Genomic DNA, 20,463 nt, shown 5'->3' on the forward strand with positions numbered 1-20,463 from the left:
AGAAAGTGTGATTAAACATTAGAATGGACTACTCGGGGAGGTGCTAGAGTCGGCGTCCCTAGGGGTGTTTAAGGAAAGCCTGGACGTGACACTCCAGTGTCGTAGTCTAACTGACATGGTGGTGCCCAATGATGGGCTGGAACAGGATAATCCCAGATGTCTTTCTCCCCCGAGTTCATTCCCTGATCCCGCGGGTTGGCGCTGCTCTCGCTGCGAGCGGCACGGCAGCTCTTGGCCTGGCCAGGCCGCCGTCGGGGGCGGGCCCAGGCCACAGCCATGGCGGCGCCCGTCGTGCCGGAGAGCGACAGGTACCGGCGCTCCGGCGGCGCCCCCGCCGGGCCGCGCTGCCCCGCCGGGGCGGGCGGAGCAGATCCCGCCACGGTGCCGGGGCGCAGCGGGGCCAGGGCCCCTCTGACCCCTCTCCCTCCTTTCTCCCAGCATCCGCAGGGCCGTGTCGTTGCTCAATGCCGTGGACCCGGGCCGGTTTCCGCGGCTCGTCTCCCGTCTTCTCCAGAAGCTGCACCTGAAGGTTGGCGGGGCGCTGGGAGCCGGCTGGGAGCGGCGGGGACGGGGGCTCGGCGGTGCTGGGAAAGCGCGGCCCGGGCCCGGCCGGAGCTTGGGCGATGCGGCTGCGGAGCCTGAACATCCCTCCTCCCCCCGCCCTTTCTCAAGGATTTTAGAGCTTAATTTCATTCGTCACAAATTCGTCAGAACTGTATCGGGGGGATGAAATAAAAGCCGGTGATTAATGGCGTGATAAAAAGTGATGCCCGCTGCCTCCAGGTGCTGGTGCCTCGAGAGTGCTGTCAGGGGACACGGCGAGTTGCTTGGCCTTTTCACGAATGTTGTCCGCCAAACCCGGATTTGCTTTCCCGTTTGCAAAATGCCAGTGATCACACACTCGAGCGAGACTTTGGTTATTTATTTCAGCAGTGTGCAGGCCCAGTTTTCAGTGGTATTCCCCGAGTCAAGCACACCAACCATCAAAACTTTTTACCGTCTATACATTTTAGCAAACAGTGTTCGTTGGTAACAAGTTACAGAGTTCTTGTTAGTCAACATTCTGTCTTCTATTGGTTGATTATTCTCTCGCTTCTCATACTAATTACTCTGCATGCTTAGTCTTTCTCTTCTCTTGAGTCAGTGGTTCCTTGGGTTGGTGCTCTGTGAGCCGGTGGTCACAGATCCCCCTGCAGGAATTACCTTTCACCCAGTCAGAGCTGCTTTCAGCACTGTTGCTGAGTTGGCTTTATCTGTTTCTCCCTTATCTTGGGAGTTCTGCCCAATGTCCTTGAGGCCCATAAATTCTGCATTCTTTGTGTTCAGAATCAGTGGTACATCTTTCTTCCCAAGTTTTGTTAACCTACACCTAGGTCTGAGGTCACTAATGCATGTCAAGCCCTAAACCTTAACAAGGCAATTCTTCCAACAATTGCAACAAGGCAGTTCTTCCAATTGTTCTTCCAAGAATTAATTTGTCTTTCTAAAATCAGCACATCACTTAGAGTTTGTTAGCTGCTATCTGTTTCATGGATTAAATCATCTTTCCTGTTGATTAGGCTTGAAAGTATACAAGGATCAAACATCAAAGAACATATTTTCTTAAGAAAATATTACATATTCCACATTTTACAATGCAAAACAAATGCTAAGTAAGTGTTTTATTTATTTTTTTGCATTTGTGCATGTCCATCAACTAAAGACACATGTGGAATTGAGGATAAAAATTAAATCCGGCTTTTAGTCTTTTAGTGGACATTTCTGTTGTCTTTGCAGAAGATGTTTTTGATTGCAGAAAGAAAAAAAAAAGTAAGTCAGTAGTCAGTTTCATTTTATGGTGCTCAAATATCAACTCTAAATTTTGTACTAAATATTGCAGGGAACACTGTGAAATGAATCTTCCACCAGAAATCATTTTGATAGTTTCGTTGTCTTACACTGCCAGATTTTGTTTATTCCATTGTTTTGTGTTTAGAAAAAGTATAAAAAGAAACACAGAATTTGTTTTCTGTATGCACATACAGATAGAGTAAATGATAAAATATAACAGGAACACCATGGAAAAAATGAAAATATATGAAAGATTTTAAGTGTGAAAGAACTCAACTGCCTGTAAGATTCAACTGCCTTTTTTTTTTTTTTTTTCTATTAACATCACTAGCTTGGATGCTGTTGTTATTGTAGAGAGTTTTCTCAGTTGTTTTGCATGGATATTAACTGTTTGGTAACTGGAATGTATCACCAACTTTTTGTTTGGTTTGTTCGTTTTTACTACTCCTTAGCATTTTAGTAGCTCTTCACAGTTTTAATTTGCGTTTACAGGAGTGAAAGTGCTTATTATAATTCAACCCACTCAGTCTCATGAATAATTTCACTTTCTAAAGTACCTGACTAAGTAACTAGCTAAATTGCTGGAAGCTTGAAATGAACTTCATTGCCTTAACAAAGCAGACACTGGGAGCTCTTCATTTCCTTTTAACAACTAATGATTCAAATAATGTTTCCATTTTGGTACTCTTGTTATAAGCATTGTGATCATTGAAAGTTTTGTTTAATTGCCTCATTTTTTAATTTGGACAACTAAATTCTTTTGCTTGTCTAGCTTTGCAGTTTTGGATTACTAAGTGATCTAAATGTGGTGTTTATTAGTAATTGGTTTTAAAAGAAGACAATATCTGCATTTTAAATTACTTTTTAATTTGCTGTAGTATAATAAGTAAAACTGCTGTTATTTTAAAAGTATAGCACATTCTCAATAGTCTTCAGCAACACAGTAGACTATAGATTCAAATTTGACTTTCAAAATAAGTATACATTAGGCCTTTATTTCCTTTGTAATAGCATGGTTGTTTTTAGAAGGGTATCCAGAATGGAAGAAACATATGTGACTAACTAACTAACTTAACTACAGTGTTGTGTTCTGTTTTCTGGGATGCGATTTAAATAATGCCTTATTTTTATTTATGAAAGGTTGTTGAAGATGATCTGGTAATTGAAAGAAGAATATTTCTGTAATGTCTATGATGTACAAAGGGAAAGCTTTGTCTTCTGATATATGTAATTCTGTGGTACGGTGTTAGCTTTTAATTTTGATTTTCAGTGAGAGGTATTGAATTTGCTTCGTAATTTCTATTTGGAAACAACTGGATAACCGCTGCATTTATAATGATGAAGAGAAAGTTCTTTATTTTGTTAAGTATGTTCTTGGTCCTTAAATGAAATGTCAGGATTAACTATTTTTGTGCTTCAGGCTGAAAGTACCTTCAGTGAAGAGGAGGAAGAAAAACTTCAAATAGCTTTTTCATTGGAAAAACAGGATCTTCATCTGGTTCTTGAAACTATATCATTCATTTTGGAACAGGTATTTTGTTTTCACCATTAAGCATTGATAAATGTTTTTTTTTAAATCCAGCTATAAATTTCAAAAATAGGACAGTGAAGTTAAAAAGGAATTAATGAAAATATATCTGTAGTATATTTTGAATGTTTTGGGATTATGATTTAAGTGCTTTTTGTTTCGTGCCTTTGTGATTTGGATGGTACTAGGCGCATTTGTGCAGTGGTTTTTCAGATAATGTAAATATTAATAGTAGAAGTGAGGTCTGCATGACTCCAGGAGAACTCTTGATAATTATGAGATATGGTATACTCTCTTATTCGTTATATCAAGCCAGCCATGCATTTTTAAAGCTCTTGTGAGGAAAATCCTAGATAAGATTACTGAGCACAGCTTAGGTTACTTTAAGAGTCAGTTATGGAAAATTTTCATGCACAGGAGCAGTCTGTACTGAGGTGAACAGGCGCAACTAATGTAGCTCAAGTATTTGGAGGAGTGGATGACTGCATGGTGTAGTACCGTGCAGCCATCTTATCTTTTCTGATTCTGTGGTCTACCTCTGCTAAAGCTGGAAAGCTGTTATATTACCCGATGAATATGGTAACTGTTTTAAAAATCGTTAAGCACATGATGTTATCCATCCATTTCATGCAAATATGGAAAGTGGAATTTTGTGCAGAGGGCATGCATAGTTACAGTCTTTTGGTGGATTTAAATCTGGTCTTTTCTTATACTTGTCAGTTTATGATCAGTTCACTTAATTAACACATTCCACTGCATTAGGAATAAAACAATCTTCCTCATAGCTCGTGTCCACCAAAAAATCAAAATGAAGTCTGAGGTCATCTCCAGACTGGAATTTTAAATTGTCATCTCAGCAAAACAGGAGAATTACCTGTTTACTGCTTTGTCCTGATTTCTTCAGACTGCTTAATTTCTATTATAATTACTGAAGATGATTAGAAAAAGCAGGTAATTGTCTTCTTGCTTCTTTTACATTAAAAAAAAAAAAAGAGGGAAGAATAATAGTATCTGCCAAAAAAAAGAGTCTGAGATGGACTACATGTTGTATGAGAACTGTGTTTTCCTACTAATAGGAAATGAACTTTTACACTTAGATGTAAAATTCACATTTTGAGAAAATGAGATATATCTATGGAACAGACTAAAGATACTCTGAATTGCGTCACAATTGATTTTTTTTCAAAGTATTTAAACTTGATCCTTTGAAAGTGCATTCTTGGAGCAACTGCTTGTTTGGTCGATAATAATTGTTTAAACAGCTCTTTGGTCTGTGGAGGCATTATGGATAAAAAGACTGCCATACAGTCTTTGCCACATATGTTGTTTCTTTTTTTAACCTGATCTGGAGGTGACACAGTCCTGTTTTGAAAGTGAGGAATCATACAGAATGTCTTCCACAAAAAAATTAACACTAGTGAGGAGGTAATATCTCACTCAGTTTAGGCAAACTGTTCTTGTTTTTTTTTTCAGAATATTACCTTGTAGTTTAGGTTTGCTTGAATAGTGTGAATTTGGAAAAGTTCCTCTTTCTTGATGGTCACAATTGACTTCAAAGCCCATTTTTTTCATTGTTAACTGCTTTGCCATTATGTACAGTAGAAACCTATACATATACTCGGATCTGGATTGTGTCTACATTTTTTAATAGTTTGTCTATCTAGAGAAAAGTAATTTGTTGCACTGTGTTTTGAGATTATTACAGTTTTCTTTTTAGCAAGAGGGTTAAGATGAACAGGATGCATATAGTTCACCTAGTGGAGTTGCTAGTAAAGATCTTGTGAACACGGTGGCCATTTGTGCTAGAACATATCTACTATGACTTGTAGAACAGCACAGCAACAGCAGCTATTTTTCCTTTAACAGGCAGTCTATCACAATTTGAAGCCTGCTTCATTGCAGCAGCAGCTACAGAGCATTCACCTGGATGAAGACAAAGCTGAAGCATTTGCTAGTGCATGGGCAGCTGCAGGTCAAGATACAATTGAAAAGTTCAGGCAGAGGGTTTTGACCCCTCAGAAGGTAATGTGTGTGGTTTTTCTTCTGAGAGAGAATAAAGTTGTTATTAGTTTGGTTTAAAGCAAGGAATTTAAACTAAGGGGCAAAGTTTGTGACAAGCCAGGTCATTTACATGTGACCTTTAGAATTCATCTGTCTCAATCTAATAAATTTGTTTGGGACAGTTGAATTCTGTTGTCTTAACGAGATGTTACATGTTAGTTGATCTGCTGTAACTGCTGGAACCCAGCTATATTGCACTGTTAGCAACCTGCATACTGTTTATGAACAGGCTTTGCAGCATGGCCAGGGGACAATGTATTCGTGAGCATTTGTGGTGATTGAGCTCATCAGACTGGTCATTCTCTGCACTTGTATCTGAGCTCCTGCCATCTTGAATTTTGTAAGCTGGTAGCATAGTGAATTTTCCAACATATTTGATACAGTTTTGTGGTGTTTTTCTATGATGGCATATACAGTAATTTCACGAATACAAGCTGCACCAATTTGACCAAAATTTTGGTGGAAACCCGGAAGTGCGGCTAATATTCCGGGGTGGCTAATACATTAACAAAATTCTAAAAGCTGCCAACACGGAAGTGAGAGCCCGCGGCAGCCCCAAGCCAAGCTGGAGCCCGGCCGGCCCCGGCAGAGGTGGGAAAGCCTGGCAGAGGCGGGGCCAGCAGTGTGGGGGGCGGGCGGCAGAGCCTGAGCCAGCAGGGCGGGGCAGGGGGGCGGCAGAGCCGGGTCAGTAGGGCGGGGGAGCCTGGGAGAACTGGGGCTAGCAGTGCAGGGGAGCATGGCAGAAGCAGGAAGGCCGGCGGGTGGGGCTACCTGGCAGCGGGGGAAGCCCAGCAGAATCGGGGCCAGCAGCATGGGGGAGCCCGGCGGTGCGGGGGCCTGCAGTGCTGGCCAGGGCGAGGAAACGCGGCGGCAGTGCAGACGGGAGGGGGCGGCCGGCGAGCCCGGCGGCGGCAGCCCGCCGGCAGGGCTAGGGAACGCGGCGCGGCGCGGCCGGCGAACCGGGCGGCGGCGGCGGCAGCCCGCCGGCAGGGCTAGGGAACGCGGCGCGGCGCGGCCGGCGAGCCGGGCGGCGGCGGGCAGGGCTAGGGAACGCGGCGCGGCCGGCGAGCCGGGCGGCGGCAGCCCGCCGGCAGGGCTAGGGAACGCGGCGCGGCCGGCGAGCCGGGCGGCGGCGGGCAGGGCTAGGGAACGCGGCGCGGCTGGCGAACTGGGCGGCGGCAGCCCGCCGGCAGGGCTAGGGAACGCGGCGCGGCCGGCGAGCCGGGCGGCGGCGGGCAGGGCTAGGGAACGCGGCGCGGCCGGCGAGCCGGGCGGCGGCAGCCCGCCGGCAGGGCTAGGGAACGCGGCGCGGCCGGCGAGCCGGGCGGTGGCGGCGGCAGCCCGCCGGCAGGGCTAGGGAACGCGGCAGCGGGGCGGTGCTGACAGGAGAGGGGGGCCAGCGAGCCCGGCGGCGGCAGTGGCTGGCCCGCCGGCAGGGCGAGTACGTAAACAGCGCAGCGGCGAGGCGGCCGGTATGCCTGCCAGCGGCGGCAGTGGCTGGTCCGCCGGCAGGGCGAGTACGTAAACAACGCAGCGGTGAGGCGGCCGGCATGCCTGCCAGCGGCGGCGGTGGCTGGCCCGCCGGCAGGGCGAGTACGTAAACAGCGCAGCGGCGAGGCGGCCGGTATGCCTACCAGCGGCGGCAGTGGCTGGTCCGCCGGCAGGGCGAGTACGTAAACAACGCAGCGGCGAGGCGGCCGGCATGCCTGCCAGCGGCGGCAGTGGCTGCCCCGCCGGCAGGGCGAGTACGTAAACAGCGCAGCGGCGAGGCGGCCGGCATGCCTGCCAGCGGCGGCAGTGGCTGACCCGCCGGCAGGGCGAGTACGTAAACAGCACAGCGGCAAGGCGGCCGGCATGCCTGCCAGCGGCGGCAGTGGCTGGCCCGCCGGCAGGGCGAGTACGTAAACAACGCAGCGGCGAGGCGACCGGTATGCCTGCCAGCGGCGGCAGTGGCTGGCCCGCTGGCAGGGCGAGTACGTAAACAACGCAGTGGCGAGGCGGCCGGCATGCCTGCCAGCGGCGGCAGTGGCTGGCCCGCCGGCAGGGCGAGTACGTAAACAGCGCAGCGGCGAGGCGGCCGGCATGCCTGCCAGCGGCGGCAGTGGCTGGTCCGCCGGCAGGGCGAGTACGTAAACGCAGCGGCGAGGCGGTGCTGACGGGAGAGGGGGGCCAGCGAGCCCGGCGGCGGCGGCAGCACCACCCGGCCAGCCCCGCCGAGCCGTGGCGCTGAACTGGGCTACCCGGCCCCGTCGGCAACCATGAGCGGACCGAGCCTGCCTGGCCCCACCCCGAGCCAGTAAACCCCGCTATGCCGCGATCCTGTTACTAATTGGCCAATTTGTGAAAGCTGCGCACGGATTCTCGCGACGAACGAAAGTGCGGCTAGTATTCGGGGTGCGGCTTATCTATTGACAAAGACAGCAACATTGTCGAGGCACCGGGGGTGCGGCTTATAATCCGTGCGGCTTGTATTCGTGAAACTACTGTAATCTTGTTTCCTGTATGCCTCTTGCCACTTAAAACTTGCTACATGCTTTGGAAGTCTCGTTGTATCTTTATATATAGACATCTATATCTGTGACAAGGTATAACATCATTTTGTTGATTTGTAATAATCCTTCAAATGCGTAAGGAATTGTATATAGAACAGACTAATGTCAGCCAACATCAAATTTTTAGAAAAAATTGTGAAACATGACTCAAGTATTCTTACTTTATTTTTATCATTGCTTTATATTTTGTTGGGATAAGCTTCAGTTTGCTAATTAATGATTTGGTGAATAAGATAAGCATAGAAAATAAATTGTATATATTAAGTATACATGATGCACAGAGAGAACTAGAACAACGTAATTTGTACCAGCCTGCTTGCTCCTAAGTAAATCTAGAATTTCACTTAGTTGTAAAATTCACATTTTGAGAAAATGAGATATATCTATGGAACAGACTAAAGATACTCTGAATTGCGTCACAATTGATTTTTTTTCAAAGTATTTAAACTTGATCCTTTGAAAAACTGGGTAAATTTAGACACAAAACTTACAGGATTCTGGTATGCAAAATTATAATAACTCATTAATTTAACAGGGCAAATGACTGGTAGTCTAAGTGTGCAGAAAACCCACAAAAACCAGCAAGATATTTTGGGTTTCTGTTTCTCTTTAAAGTGTACAAGTGTACAAGTCCCAAAGTTTAAGTGGTTAATGGTACAGTAAGTATAGAGGCAGGTATGACTGTCCATTGAACGAGATAAGTAATTTGAAAATCAAGTGAAATAATGAAAAGTAAACTTTTCAACATACAGAGTCTATGTGCAAAACTGCTTTCTGAAGATAGCCTACAAAGCAGATGTCTTTAAAAATTTTCTTCAGGCAGGCTATATATTAATGTATATTTTACTGCTGGCACCTTAGCATATGAGAAACTAATAAAAACACCTTTCATCCTCTTTCATTTCCAGCTTGTATCATACATACCCATGGTCCTTCTGTGACCTGGTTTGGAAATGACGTTGCTCTTTTACTTGTCTCAACTTTTAGAGCCCTACAAGATACAGTATTTCTGGTGTATGTTATGGTTTTGAAGGTTCTTTCTAACTTCAGCACCATCTGCTAATGCTGTGGTGTTTTCCTCCTGTATTGCATCCCATATAAAGAAGTTTTAAACTGTCATTTTTAATTGAGCTTGCCAGAAAGCAACTGCAAAAATGTTACTTGTTTTTTAGTGGGAAAGCAGGTTTAAATACAGGTGTGTGTCCCAACATATGCTTAAGCCATCGTTTTCCCTTTTGCCTTTTTGCCCAGATAACAGGTTGAGTATCAGTTGGAGTGTGATTTAAATTGTAACTTGAATTTTCTTTCTCAGTTTGTTTTGAAAGTCTCTGAAGTATTGCTCCTTTAGACTTGAAGTTCATGAGATTTTTCTTTTAAGATTAAGTTCACAAAACTAATTGCTGAATAAATAACTTATTCTGCTAGCAAGAAGTAAAATATTTTTAAAATTGCATTGTCATGGAAAAACTACTTGCCTTGTTCTTGTAATCTTCTGAATCTCTTTGTAATATCTTACAAGTGCAGTAGGTGACTGCATTGTTTCCTTCAATATTGTGTGTAATTGCATATCTCACGTATTTTTGTATTACCTTTCTGTACCTTGAAAAACAGTGGGCAAATATTTTCTTAGTTGTAGTACATTGCTGTACAAGCCAATTTTCTGTAAATGTTCATCTCTTCAATTGAAGTTTAAAAAAATTTATAATCCTGAAAAATATTTACAGAAGGGTGATTGCTTTTTTAGATTAGATATACAATTTAGGTATTTATGTTGATTTAGAGATTATATTAACTTACTTCTTTGCAAAAAGAGATATGTATTAAATTTCTAATACCTTCTTCAACATGTAAATATGGGTGTAACATATTAAACAACCAGTCCTATAAATATGCCTTCTTTATCAGTATTTGTTTACATGACCATATGTGAATTCCCAGTTTACATTGTTCACTTCTCTTCCAAAAGCAATATTCTGTACAGAAAAAGAATGATATTTATATTATCACAAGTTCCAGCAACATAATCATAGGATAGTTGAAGCTGGGAGGAACCTCTGGAGTGTATTTGATCCACCCCCTCTACTCAAGCCGAGGTAACTTGAGCTCCCTTTAAACCCAGTAGCTCAGGACCAGACAGCACCTGAGCATCTGTAAGGATGCAGATTCTACTACTTTCCTGGGTATCCTTTGTCAGTTCTTGACTGCTCTTGAAGTGCCTGAATGTTTTCCTGTGTTCAGAGAGAGCCTCCCATGTTTTAGTTTGTGCCTGTTGTCACTTGTCCTGTTACAGGGCATCACTGTAAAGAGCCTGGCTCAGTCTTAATAGCTTTCCTTCACATAAGGAGTTAAAAAGCTCTCTTGTGGCTTCTTCTCACATATGAGGTGCTCCTATTCCTTCATCATCTTGGAGCCTTTGCTGTCCTCTTTCCGGTACCTACATGACTATACTGTGAAGCCCAACACTGATTATGCTAGTCCAGGTGAAGCCTCACCATTATTGAGTGCAGGGCAAGGATCATGGATCATCTCTGGATGGCATCCCTTTGGTGTACCAACTACTCCTCTCAGCCCTTCTCAGACATCACCTGGAGTATTGCATGAGGGGCTGAGGGTCCCCCACCATGAGACAGACTCAGATCTGTTGAAATGGGTTCACAGGAGGGCCACTGAAGTGGTACAAGGACAGGAACACCTTTGCTGTGAAGACAGACTGGGAGAGTAGGGATTGTTTAGCCTGCAGAGGAGAATCCTCCAGAAAAACGTTATTGTAGCCATTCAGTACTTAAAGGTGTCTTACAAGAAAGATGGAGAGTTTTTACTGGGACATGTAGTGGCAGAACAAGGGGCAGTGATTTTGAATTGAAGGATTATGGATTTAAGGAAGAAATTCTTGATGAGGATGGTGAGACCCTAGATGGACTAGATGATTTTCAGAGGTCACGTCTGATCCAAACCATTCTGTGAGTCTATGAATACTAGTTGTTGGCTGGTTTTTCTTTTCTCTTTCGTGTTCTTTTAAAAATACATAACAGGCTTTTTGGTTGTCATTGCATATTTGGTAGAGACTGTTGCTGTCCTGTTGAGGTGGTGTCCTGTGAGGTGATGTTGAGGTGAATTTATATGTGATTCTTTGGTACTTTTGCTTACCATTTGTTTCCTGCACATTAGTAACTCTGAATTTTCTTTAAAGCAGCTTTAGTGGATATGTAAAGGGATTGCTTGTGTGGATCCAAATGCACAATCAGGGTTATGATTAACATTGCTGAGGTCTCGATAGTTCTGTTCCAGCACGTACTCACTGTCCCTGTACACACTCAAAAGATAAAGTTTATGATGTAAGTAAGAAAGATCTATTTGGCATTTTATATTATGTTTTATTAAAATGTGTGTGGCAAAATAATTCTAAGTCTTTCCTGACACATAGTGCTTAGCGGTTGTCTGTTTCAAAAGCATTGAAATGTTGATAGTACAGTATTTTCTGTCATGTGCTCAAGAAACACTGGGCAGTAATTGTCCATTTCTGTTTCAAAACAATAAAAAATGGCAGACAGGTTGGGATTTTTTTTTGTTAGGGTTATGGTTTAACATTAAGAAAACATTGGAATCTGTGGAATTGGTTAGCTTATGGTCAAAACTAGTCAGTAACTGAGTGTCCAAGTTTGTTATTTCATAATAAAACTAAAAAATTTAACTTCTGCCATTTTTGAGAGTAGACCAGTGCGTCTTTTGGCTTGCAGAAGTGTTCAGGTTTGGACTTAAGACCACTAGTTATTATGAGAAATAATTTCTTACAGATAATTTGTCTGTTTTGACTTACTGTTTCTCTTAAACCTGATGCTTTTCTTGCCTGCAAAGTACAGTAGTTTCACGAATACAAGCCGCACGGATTATAAGCCGCACCCCCGGTGCCTCGACAATGTTGCTGTCTTTGTCAATAGATAAGCCGCACCCCGAATATTAGCCGCACTTTCGTTCGTCGCGAGAATCCGTGCGCAGCTTTCACAAATTGGCCAATTAGTAACAGGATCGCGGCATAGCGGGCTTTACTGGCTCGGGGCGGGGCCAGGCAGGCTCGGCCCGCTCATGGTTGCCGACGGGGCCGGGTGGCCCAGCTCAGCGCCACGGCTCGGCGGGGCTGGCCGGGTGGTGCTGCCGCCGCCGCCGGGCTCGCTGGCCCCCCTCTCCCGTCAGCACCGCCCCGCTGCCGCGTTCGCTCGCCCGGCTGGCAGGGCTGCCGCCGCCGCCGCCGGGCTCGCCGTCCGCCCCGCTGCCGCTTTCGCTCGCCCCGCGCCGCGCCTCGCGAGCGCCGCGCCCGCCCCGCGCCGCGCCCGACCCGCGGCGCTTTCGCGGCTCGCGGCGGCGCTTTCGCGGCTCGCGGTTCGCGGCTCGCGGCTCGCGGCTCGCGGTTCGCGGCTCGCGGTTCGCGGCGGCGCTTTCGCGGTTCGCGGCTCGCGGTTCGCGGCTCGCGGCTCGCGGCGGCGCTTTCGCGGTTCGCGGCTCGCGGCTCGCGGTTCGCGGCTCGCGGTTCGCGGCTCGCGGCTCGCGGTTCGCGGCTCGCGGTTCGCGGCTCGCGGCTCGCGGCTCGCGGTTCGCGGCTCGCGGCTCGCGGCTCGCGGTTCGCGGCTCGCGGCTCGCGGCTCCCGGCGGCGCTTTCGCGGCTCGCGGTTCGCGGCTCCCGGCGGCGCTTTCGCGGCTCGCGGTTCGCGGCTCCCGGCGGCGCTTTCGCGGCTCGCGGTTCGCGGCTCCCGGCGGCGCTTTCGCGGCTCGCGGTTCGCGGCTCCCGGCGGCGCTTTCGCGGCTCGCGGCTCGCGGCTCGCGGTTCGCGGCTCGCGGTTCGCGGCTCGCGGTTCGCGGCTCGCGGTTCGCGGTTCGCGGCTCGCGGTTCGCGGCTCGCGGTTCGCGGCTCGCGGCTCGCGGCTCGCGGCTCGCGGTTCGCGGCTCGCGGTTCGCGGCTCGCGGTTCGCGGCTCGCGGTTCGCGGCTCGCGGTTCGCGGCTCGCGGTTCGCGGCTCGCGGCGGCGCTTTCGCTCGCCGGGCGGCGCTTTCGCGAGCGCCGCTTTCGCTCGCCCCGCCGGCAGGGCTGCCGCCGCCGCCACCACGCTCGCCGGCCGCCCCCTCCCGTCTGCACCGCCGCCGCGTTTCCTCGCCCTGGCCGGCACTGCAGGCCCCCGCACCGCCGGGCTCCCCCACGCTGCTGGCCCCGATTATGCTGGGCTTCCCCCGCTGCCAGGCAGCCCCACCCGCCGGCCTTCCTGCTTCTGCCATGCTCCCCTGCACTGCTAGCCCCAGTTCTCCCGGGCTCCTCCGCCCTGCTGGCTCAGGCTCTGCCGCCCGCCCCCGACACTGCTGGCCCCGCCTCTGCCAGGCTTTCCCACCTCTGCCGGGGCCGGCCGGGCTCCAGCTTGGCTTGGGGCTGCCGCGGGCTCTCACTTCCGTGTTGGCAGCTTTTAGAATTTTGTTAATAGATTAGCCGCCCCGGAATATTAGCCGCACTTCCGGGTTTCCACCAAAATTTTGGTCAAATTGGTGCGGCTTGTATTCGTGAAATTACTGTACAAGTTGTTAAAAACTGTGTTCTGAGTTCTGGGTCTGTCAGTTCTGTGCAAGAGGTGGAGGTGATAATGTAATGTGCTGGTTGATACTTCATTAGAATGACAAGTCAAATTGTGTTTGTTAGAGCAGCAAAACAAGTATTTCCTAGAATACTGATTGGGTGAAGTTTTCTGTGGCATATTGTACACGATTTCTATTTGTTTGAGAAAAACTATTCTTTTTTGAACATAGGTTTTGAAATTTTTTGTGCAGACTGCATAGTAGACAGGGATGTTATTGACTTGAGATTAATAAAAACTGTGGAGTTAAAAAAAAGCTATACTGTTTAATACTATTTCTTCATCTTTACATTTTTCTTTGCTGAATTGTTGGCAGTCTTCAGCTGCACAGAGTTATTAATTAAATATATTCTGCTGTTGTGTTAATTGATTCTTTGGTCCTTACTCATATGGCAGTGCCATTATTATATTATTTCTGCTGATGATAATAAAATCCCAGTCAATGAAAATGATGGTTTCTTTATAATTTTTTCCTTTGAATGTATTCTTAATCTGGCTTTAGAAAGATAGGCCGATTATAATAGTTTCATATCAATCTGATCCAGTGTTTTTGTCTTTTCTTGGTATAAGTTTAGAAATGAGGGCACACTGATCAGATTAAATGTATTTTTTCCTCCCTGCTAAGAAGAGCTATATTTTTGGTAGGGTTCACTCTGAATTCTCATGGCAGTTTTACATCAGTTTTGTTGCTTTTCTCCACTTCTCCTCCCCCTAATATTATGTTCTCTCTATTTGTTTTGGTATTCTGTGCAAATCTCTGTTTTAAAGGCAGATCAAGCTAAGTGCTTCATAGCTTTCTAGTTTTGGAAAACGATTCAGGGTATCCTTAAAATATATATAATGGAAAAGAAAAAAGTCCTATGTTGCCAAGCAAGAGGAGTTTTTTATAGCTTTCAGACAGTGTTGCTTAATATAATGATGCGTGGGAATGCAACTGGTGAAGTTATGTACCTAAAATTCTTGACAGAGCTGTCAGTTCTGTATCTTGAGTGCCTATTTGAAGCCATATGGGAAAAACTCTGAAAGTGATTTTCTCAGAAACTGGCTTTCTTGCTAATGGGTGTATATGTAATGTTAATATGCTAAATTCCCTCTGCTAAATGCTGGCACATCTACAGAAATACTCTGAAACACATGCATCTGCATCCTGTGGTTATGCAAAAAAAAAAAAAAAAAAAAAACAACCAAAAAAACCCCAAAAAAACAGAAACAAAAAACCAAAGAGATTTGATGTGCTCTGTGTGTATGTTGTGGCGGAAATTTTTTTTCTGATATCAGAAGAATGCAAAATAATGAGGAATACATCTCAAGCTGTTAGAAGGAATTTTACAGTTTCTTATTAGTATGTGATCAACTAATTGTTCTTACAGTGACAAGCTGAAGTCACAAAACCAGTGTTGTACCTACGGGCACTGTCACAGTGGATTGTGAATGAGCTTGCATTGTGTGGTGCCAATACACTCACAGAGACAAAGTTTTATACCTAATGAGATTATTTTAATCACCCACTGGTCAGCACAACTGAGTCTTATTCTTTCACTCACTCAGCTTTGTTAGTGGAATTTTAATTGTTTACAGTTTTTAGGTACTACTTCTTAAAGGATTTTTTAATGAGTTGCTTTCTATCCTTGGCATTTTCTGTCTTCTACCAAGAAAGTATAAGTTATGAAGGTTGGAAGAAGGTATATTTTGAGAATGTTTAGAAAGATCTGTTTTTGTTCTGTTCCTACAGGCAAAATAGCATTTTAAAAGGCTATAAAAATGAGTACTGTCTTTGTCTTGTGTAATTCCCTGTATAATACAAACCATAATTTTTCCCTTTGCAGAAAACTTTTGTAACAGGGGTCTGGTTGTGATTTCAAGGCTTGAAATGTCAGGTGACTTCAGTTTTTTTTTAATGGTTACTAAAATTGTTTCCCTTATATCTAATTAAAAACTGTCCCAACTTAATCTTTCTTCCATTGGATCTTGTTATATTTTCTGCTAGATAAAAACACCCATATGCCATGACTTAATAAAAGTGGTCATAGACTGGTGTGCATTTTTACTGCAACTCTGTGCCCACAAATTTACCATATATGGAGCACAGCAGCATGTTTACCTTTTGCACAAAGTGAACCCCTAAATGGTCTCTGAAACTGGAATGCTGTTTTGTCATAGAGTCTGTTTGCTTTCAAACTGGCTGTTTATGAGCAAAAATCAGTTAAAGATGAAAACTTCAGTTAGGGGAAAGTCTTTTGAAGTAGTTGCAGCTTAACACTAGTCTTACTCTACAATTTCATATAATTATTTCTTTTGTATCCTTTCTTTTGAAGCATACTGGTTGTTTTTGGATTGTGTCTTTTTCTTGATTTCCAAGGTTCAGGAGGTGAGGGGGTTTGATTTGAATATACCACTTTTCTTGGTATATATGCTGAGTAAAATTTGCTGAAAAGTGATTTTATCTCTGAAGACAAAAATGGGAAATCAGAAGAAATTAACCTCCAGCTAGTTTTAGATGAAGAATCTAGTTAAATATTCACCAATAAGCTGGATTTAGGTGCATAATTTGTGCATATTTTCCTCTTAGAGTTAAATCCTAGTTTCTTCTATTTTTAATATGCTCTTGATATCTTCTCTGATAGGGAAGTGTGGTATTGGCTCTTTGTTTTGCTCCTGTTGTTTTTTCTAGCATTAATTGCAAGCTGAAAATAACAGTTTACAGAGTTAAAAACTTACTGCTCTTCATTTTAATTTTTTTGCTACCTTCTTAAGTTACTGATGTTATTTGGGAAAGTTATGCCAGGGGGTCCAAGAGCTGCACAGCAAACATGATGAGTTTGTCCACATTAGTGAAGATTCTTCACATTCAGTGCTTCTATCTCACTCGCTTGGTTTAATCACTTGACAGAATCTTTGGCCTAACCTATTTTCAGTCTCTTGTTCATAACAGTGCCTTCCTTTGAGGCTAAGATACTTTTCTTCCCCCCACCGCTGGGAGCTGTGCTCCATTTGATCAATATTTTACATGATTCTGTAAATTCGCTGTCTGTCTGCCTAGCCCAATCCAACTCCTTCCTTGCCTTTATGTTACAGCTGCCTTTATTTGTAGTTATTTTTGTCTACTGGTGAAAAATATGATTCCTCCTTCCTTTTCTTTTTCGTTTACCTGTTTACTCATGGTCTCACAGTATCTATGAGATTAAGGCAGAATCTGGTTTGATATTGCGTTGTAGTATTATGCCTAGGTAGATAGGATTCATCTACTGATTCTTACTTTATTTTGCCTTCATGACTGAGAAACATTGCAAAAGTGTTATTTAAGTTTCAAAGTCCAATCTTAAAAATTTAGTGTGAGTCACTGTAGTTGAATTGTAGTTGAGTGTAGAAGTCACTTCTGCTTAACTTGGCTGTGCATGTGTGTTACGACTAACGGTAAATACAGACTTGTGGTTAATAAAAATCTTCAACCTATTGTACTGAAGCTGTTAGGTGGATGAGTGGTTGTTGATAGTTACATACCCTTTTTTATGGGGGCTGCTCCAAATCTTGTGTTTAATTTGGAGATTTGCATAATACTGTCAGCTGAAGATGCTAGTCACTAATTTTGTAATTCATATATACAGGTGAAATATGAATGTTATAAATTTTAAACCTGCCATTAAAGAGTACTTACCACTGAAACTGCAAAATGTCTCAGTAACTCATTTATGAAATGGGGCTGCTGAATTGCATTGAAGTTGAATATGTTTGTCCGGTAGAGGGACAGATTTTTAACTACTTCATTTTCTGTTTTCTATTAAAAAATAGAAATGTTTTTCCATTGCTATTAAAAATATCGTAAATGACTGCAGTCAGAAATTTCAAGCAACCATATGAAATCCAGCTGTTTCACTGCAGGATTCCTCGCTTATGGAGCGAGACCTGCTGAAAAGAAGCTGCAGCACCCAGAACTTCCTTCAAAGATAGCCATACTACCTGAGTTCAACTGAAGTCATTAACAACAATGGACAATAGAAATCAGTGTGCAGTTTGTGCAGTCATCTGCCATGCTAACAATGCTCAAGTTTCCCATCAGGAGAAGACTGGTGTTTGATCTGGGGCTTATTTTACAGGAAACACTCTCTTCCTGATTGCAGATTGTGAGGACCCTACCTGTGGTGATTGGCAAATTTTGCCGGTCAATCATTGTCTTCTCTTAAAAATGTACCCCTTTTTTTCTGTTTTAATATTTATTTGTCATATTGAGTACACTTTTGGCTGCATCCTGCTGCTGTCTCCTTTGCAGTAATACTCTTTCCTTGAGAGGGAGAGAGTTTTTGAAGGAGTTCATACGCAAGCATATTTTGTCACCATTAAATGGCTTCTAAATTATTTTCATAAATCATTTTCACAGCAGGCAAAATTTATATTTTCGTGTCTAATTTTGATTTTTGATTCTGGAGTGCTGCGTTTGCTGATGAAAAGTGGAAGTGGCACCTCTGGTTGTAAATTTTAGAGAGAAAAATGAATGATTTCCTCTAGTTTTATGCTGATATGATCACACAGGTGTGAAGTTAGAGTAATGCATTGTAGACTAATTTTTTTTTTTAACATATAATACACATTTAGTCCTCTCCTGTTATACAAAACTGATAGTTAATATGTTGAAACTATCCATACATATTGCAATACTTTATTTAAATGAAAATTACTCATTATTTAACTGTGACCTAGTATATTTTGTCTAATCATTAATTAATTTATTCTAATTAATTATTGAAAGATGAGGGAAAGAGATCCCCAAACTTTAAAGATGAGTATTTTGATTTTTGTTTTCTATGATGAATTGAGGAATATTTTGTCTTCAGGGCAGAAATTAAGTATGGCGGGTACTCTTTCAAGAATTAAATTGAGTGAAAGGATGGCCATACTCATTTTCCTCTAGATTATTTACTTAGAACAACTGAAAAAATACACATGAAAGAACTGTACTAGAAAATTTCTTACCATGTGGATTATTTATTTTCTTGCAATATCTTGTTGAGTGATTTTTAAATGTTTTCTTGTCAGTGTGATATATACTGCTGTAATAACACAAGAAGAAGATTTCCTGAAGATGTCTTTTGTATCCCATTATTTCTTCACTGTTCTTATCAGTTTCAGTTAGGATAGTATGGATGGCTTAAATTACAGTAATTTCACAATTATAAGTCGCGCTTTGGGTTCGGACCAAAATTTTATTCAAAATGGTGCGGCTTATAATCAGGTGCGGCTTATGTATGGACAAAGAACGAAAAGTTGCTGTTTTAGTTTGGAGGACAGGTGTCTGCTGAGAAAGGCAGGAGCTTCTCTTTGAAATGGAGAATGGAAACCCCCTCCCTCCAAATTATTATAATTTTGAAATCAAGGGGCTTTCAGGCAAAGATATGGGAATTAGAAGTATCGGTTCTTTACTAGGGAAATTAAAATAGAAATACAGTACTACAAAGAAACAAACCCCAAACCCTGACAAAGTCAGAGTACAACCTGACACCCCGTCAGGCAGGGTGTTGGTAGCAGTCCCATTAAATGGTGGCTGCATCCTCCTGCAGTGACAGATGTGATTCAATTGAAGCAGTGCTCCTGTAGAAGGTGCATTTTCCCTCTGGAGGTCCAGTGGTGATGTGGAAAAATCCAGTTTTCCTCTGGAGTCCAGTGGAGAAAGGGGTTCCCTTAGTGTCCCAAAACCTCTGTTTTTATCTTGGTAAGAAATGTTGGGCTCTTCCCCCTGACTGGAGCAACTTCCAGTGGGATGAAGTAATTTTATCAGTCACAGAGTGGGACTCAATATGCCATTAGCAGAAAATGACTGGCTGGAGGAAGGATTGGTTGTGAAAAGATAAAGAACAATGCCCTGCCTGATTTCAATGGATGGCCTATTAGCAGAATATCTCCCCTGGAGATAAGGATCACTACCCCCACCCTCAACAGATGGTGATACCTTTTATCACACTCTGTATTGTAATGTGCGGCTTATAATCAGGTGCGGCTTATGTATGGACAGAGAACGAAATGTTTGCCAACACCCAGAAGTGCGGCTTATACTCAGTATGGCTTATAATTGTGAAATTACTGTACATAAACGCACTTTTAATTATTCCACAAAATGTTTAATTTTTAAAGTTGGACTATTCCTGTCAAATTAGAGGGACAAATAACTGAAATTAATGAGTTAATATCTGAGATAAAATGACAAAATTCTGATTTCATTTGTTAAAGTAAGATGTAATTTCTCTCCTTCTGTAATTGTTGTATTTGGGACATTATGGGTACCTTGCTAAGGTACATGTGGGCAGAGACATTGAGTTGTTTATTTTCCCAATTACTGCAATTCCCATTATTTCCCTGTAATTTCCCCATTACTGTACGTTATGTAGTGCACTTCTTCAGTTTGTCAAGCTTAGTTTTTAAGGTATTGTTTTTGCTCACACTGGGGCTATTCAAGGATAATTCCTTTTTTCTTTAGCTGTGAGAAATCTACTTCCTCAGGAATAGGCTGAAGGTTGGGTTTTCATTCTCCTTTTATGCACTCTTCCACAGTATTAGTTACTCATTCTTTACAGTAAAATAATAGACATTTAGACTTTGCAATCTTAAGATGTCAGTGTTTACTTGTAACTGTGAATTGAGGTCACCTATTAAGTAGGGAGCACTCCAGCCTCGATGTAGTGAAACTGAATTTACCTCCAAGAGTAGCTGCTGTGTGTGAACTGATGCATGCTCTTACAGATACACCACATTTAGTAGAAATAGATGAGGAGACTGTAACTTTGAAAAATAGTGCTGTGCACTTGTGCATTATTATGGCGTTTTTAATGGAAAGAGCTTCAAGCATGTCAATTTATTTCTCAGGCTGTGAAAAGCGTAATCTGATGTTCAGC

The 20,463-nt window shown here is 43.7% G+C and overlaps 1 protein-coding gene across 1 annotated transcript in view; it reads left to right on the top strand.

Moving 5' to 3' along the window:
* The first annotated feature begins 204 nt into the window (after positions 1-204).
* The window catches only part of COMMD10 (COMM domain containing 10), a 115,798-nt gene continuing 95,539 nt past the window's right edge, over positions 205-20,463 (top strand). The window contains exons 1-4 of the mRNA XM_033084942.1: positions 205-308; positions 439-529; positions 3,251-3,361; positions 5,225-5,380. Of these exons, the coding sequence (XP_032940833.1) occupies positions 277-308; positions 439-529; positions 3,251-3,361; positions 5,225-5,380 (390 nt within the window). The 5' untranslated portion in view covers positions 205-276. The remainder of the gene's footprint in view (positions 309-438; positions 530-3,250; positions 3,362-5,224; positions 5,381-20,463) is intronic.

Source organism: Catharus ustulatus, chromosome Z, assembly GCF_009819885.2.
Source record: "Catharus ustulatus isolate bCatUst1 chromosome Z, bCatUst1.pri.v2, whole genome shotgun sequence".
NCBI classification, from domain to species: Eukaryota; Metazoa; Chordata; class Aves; order Passeriformes; family Turdidae; genus Catharus; species Catharus ustulatus.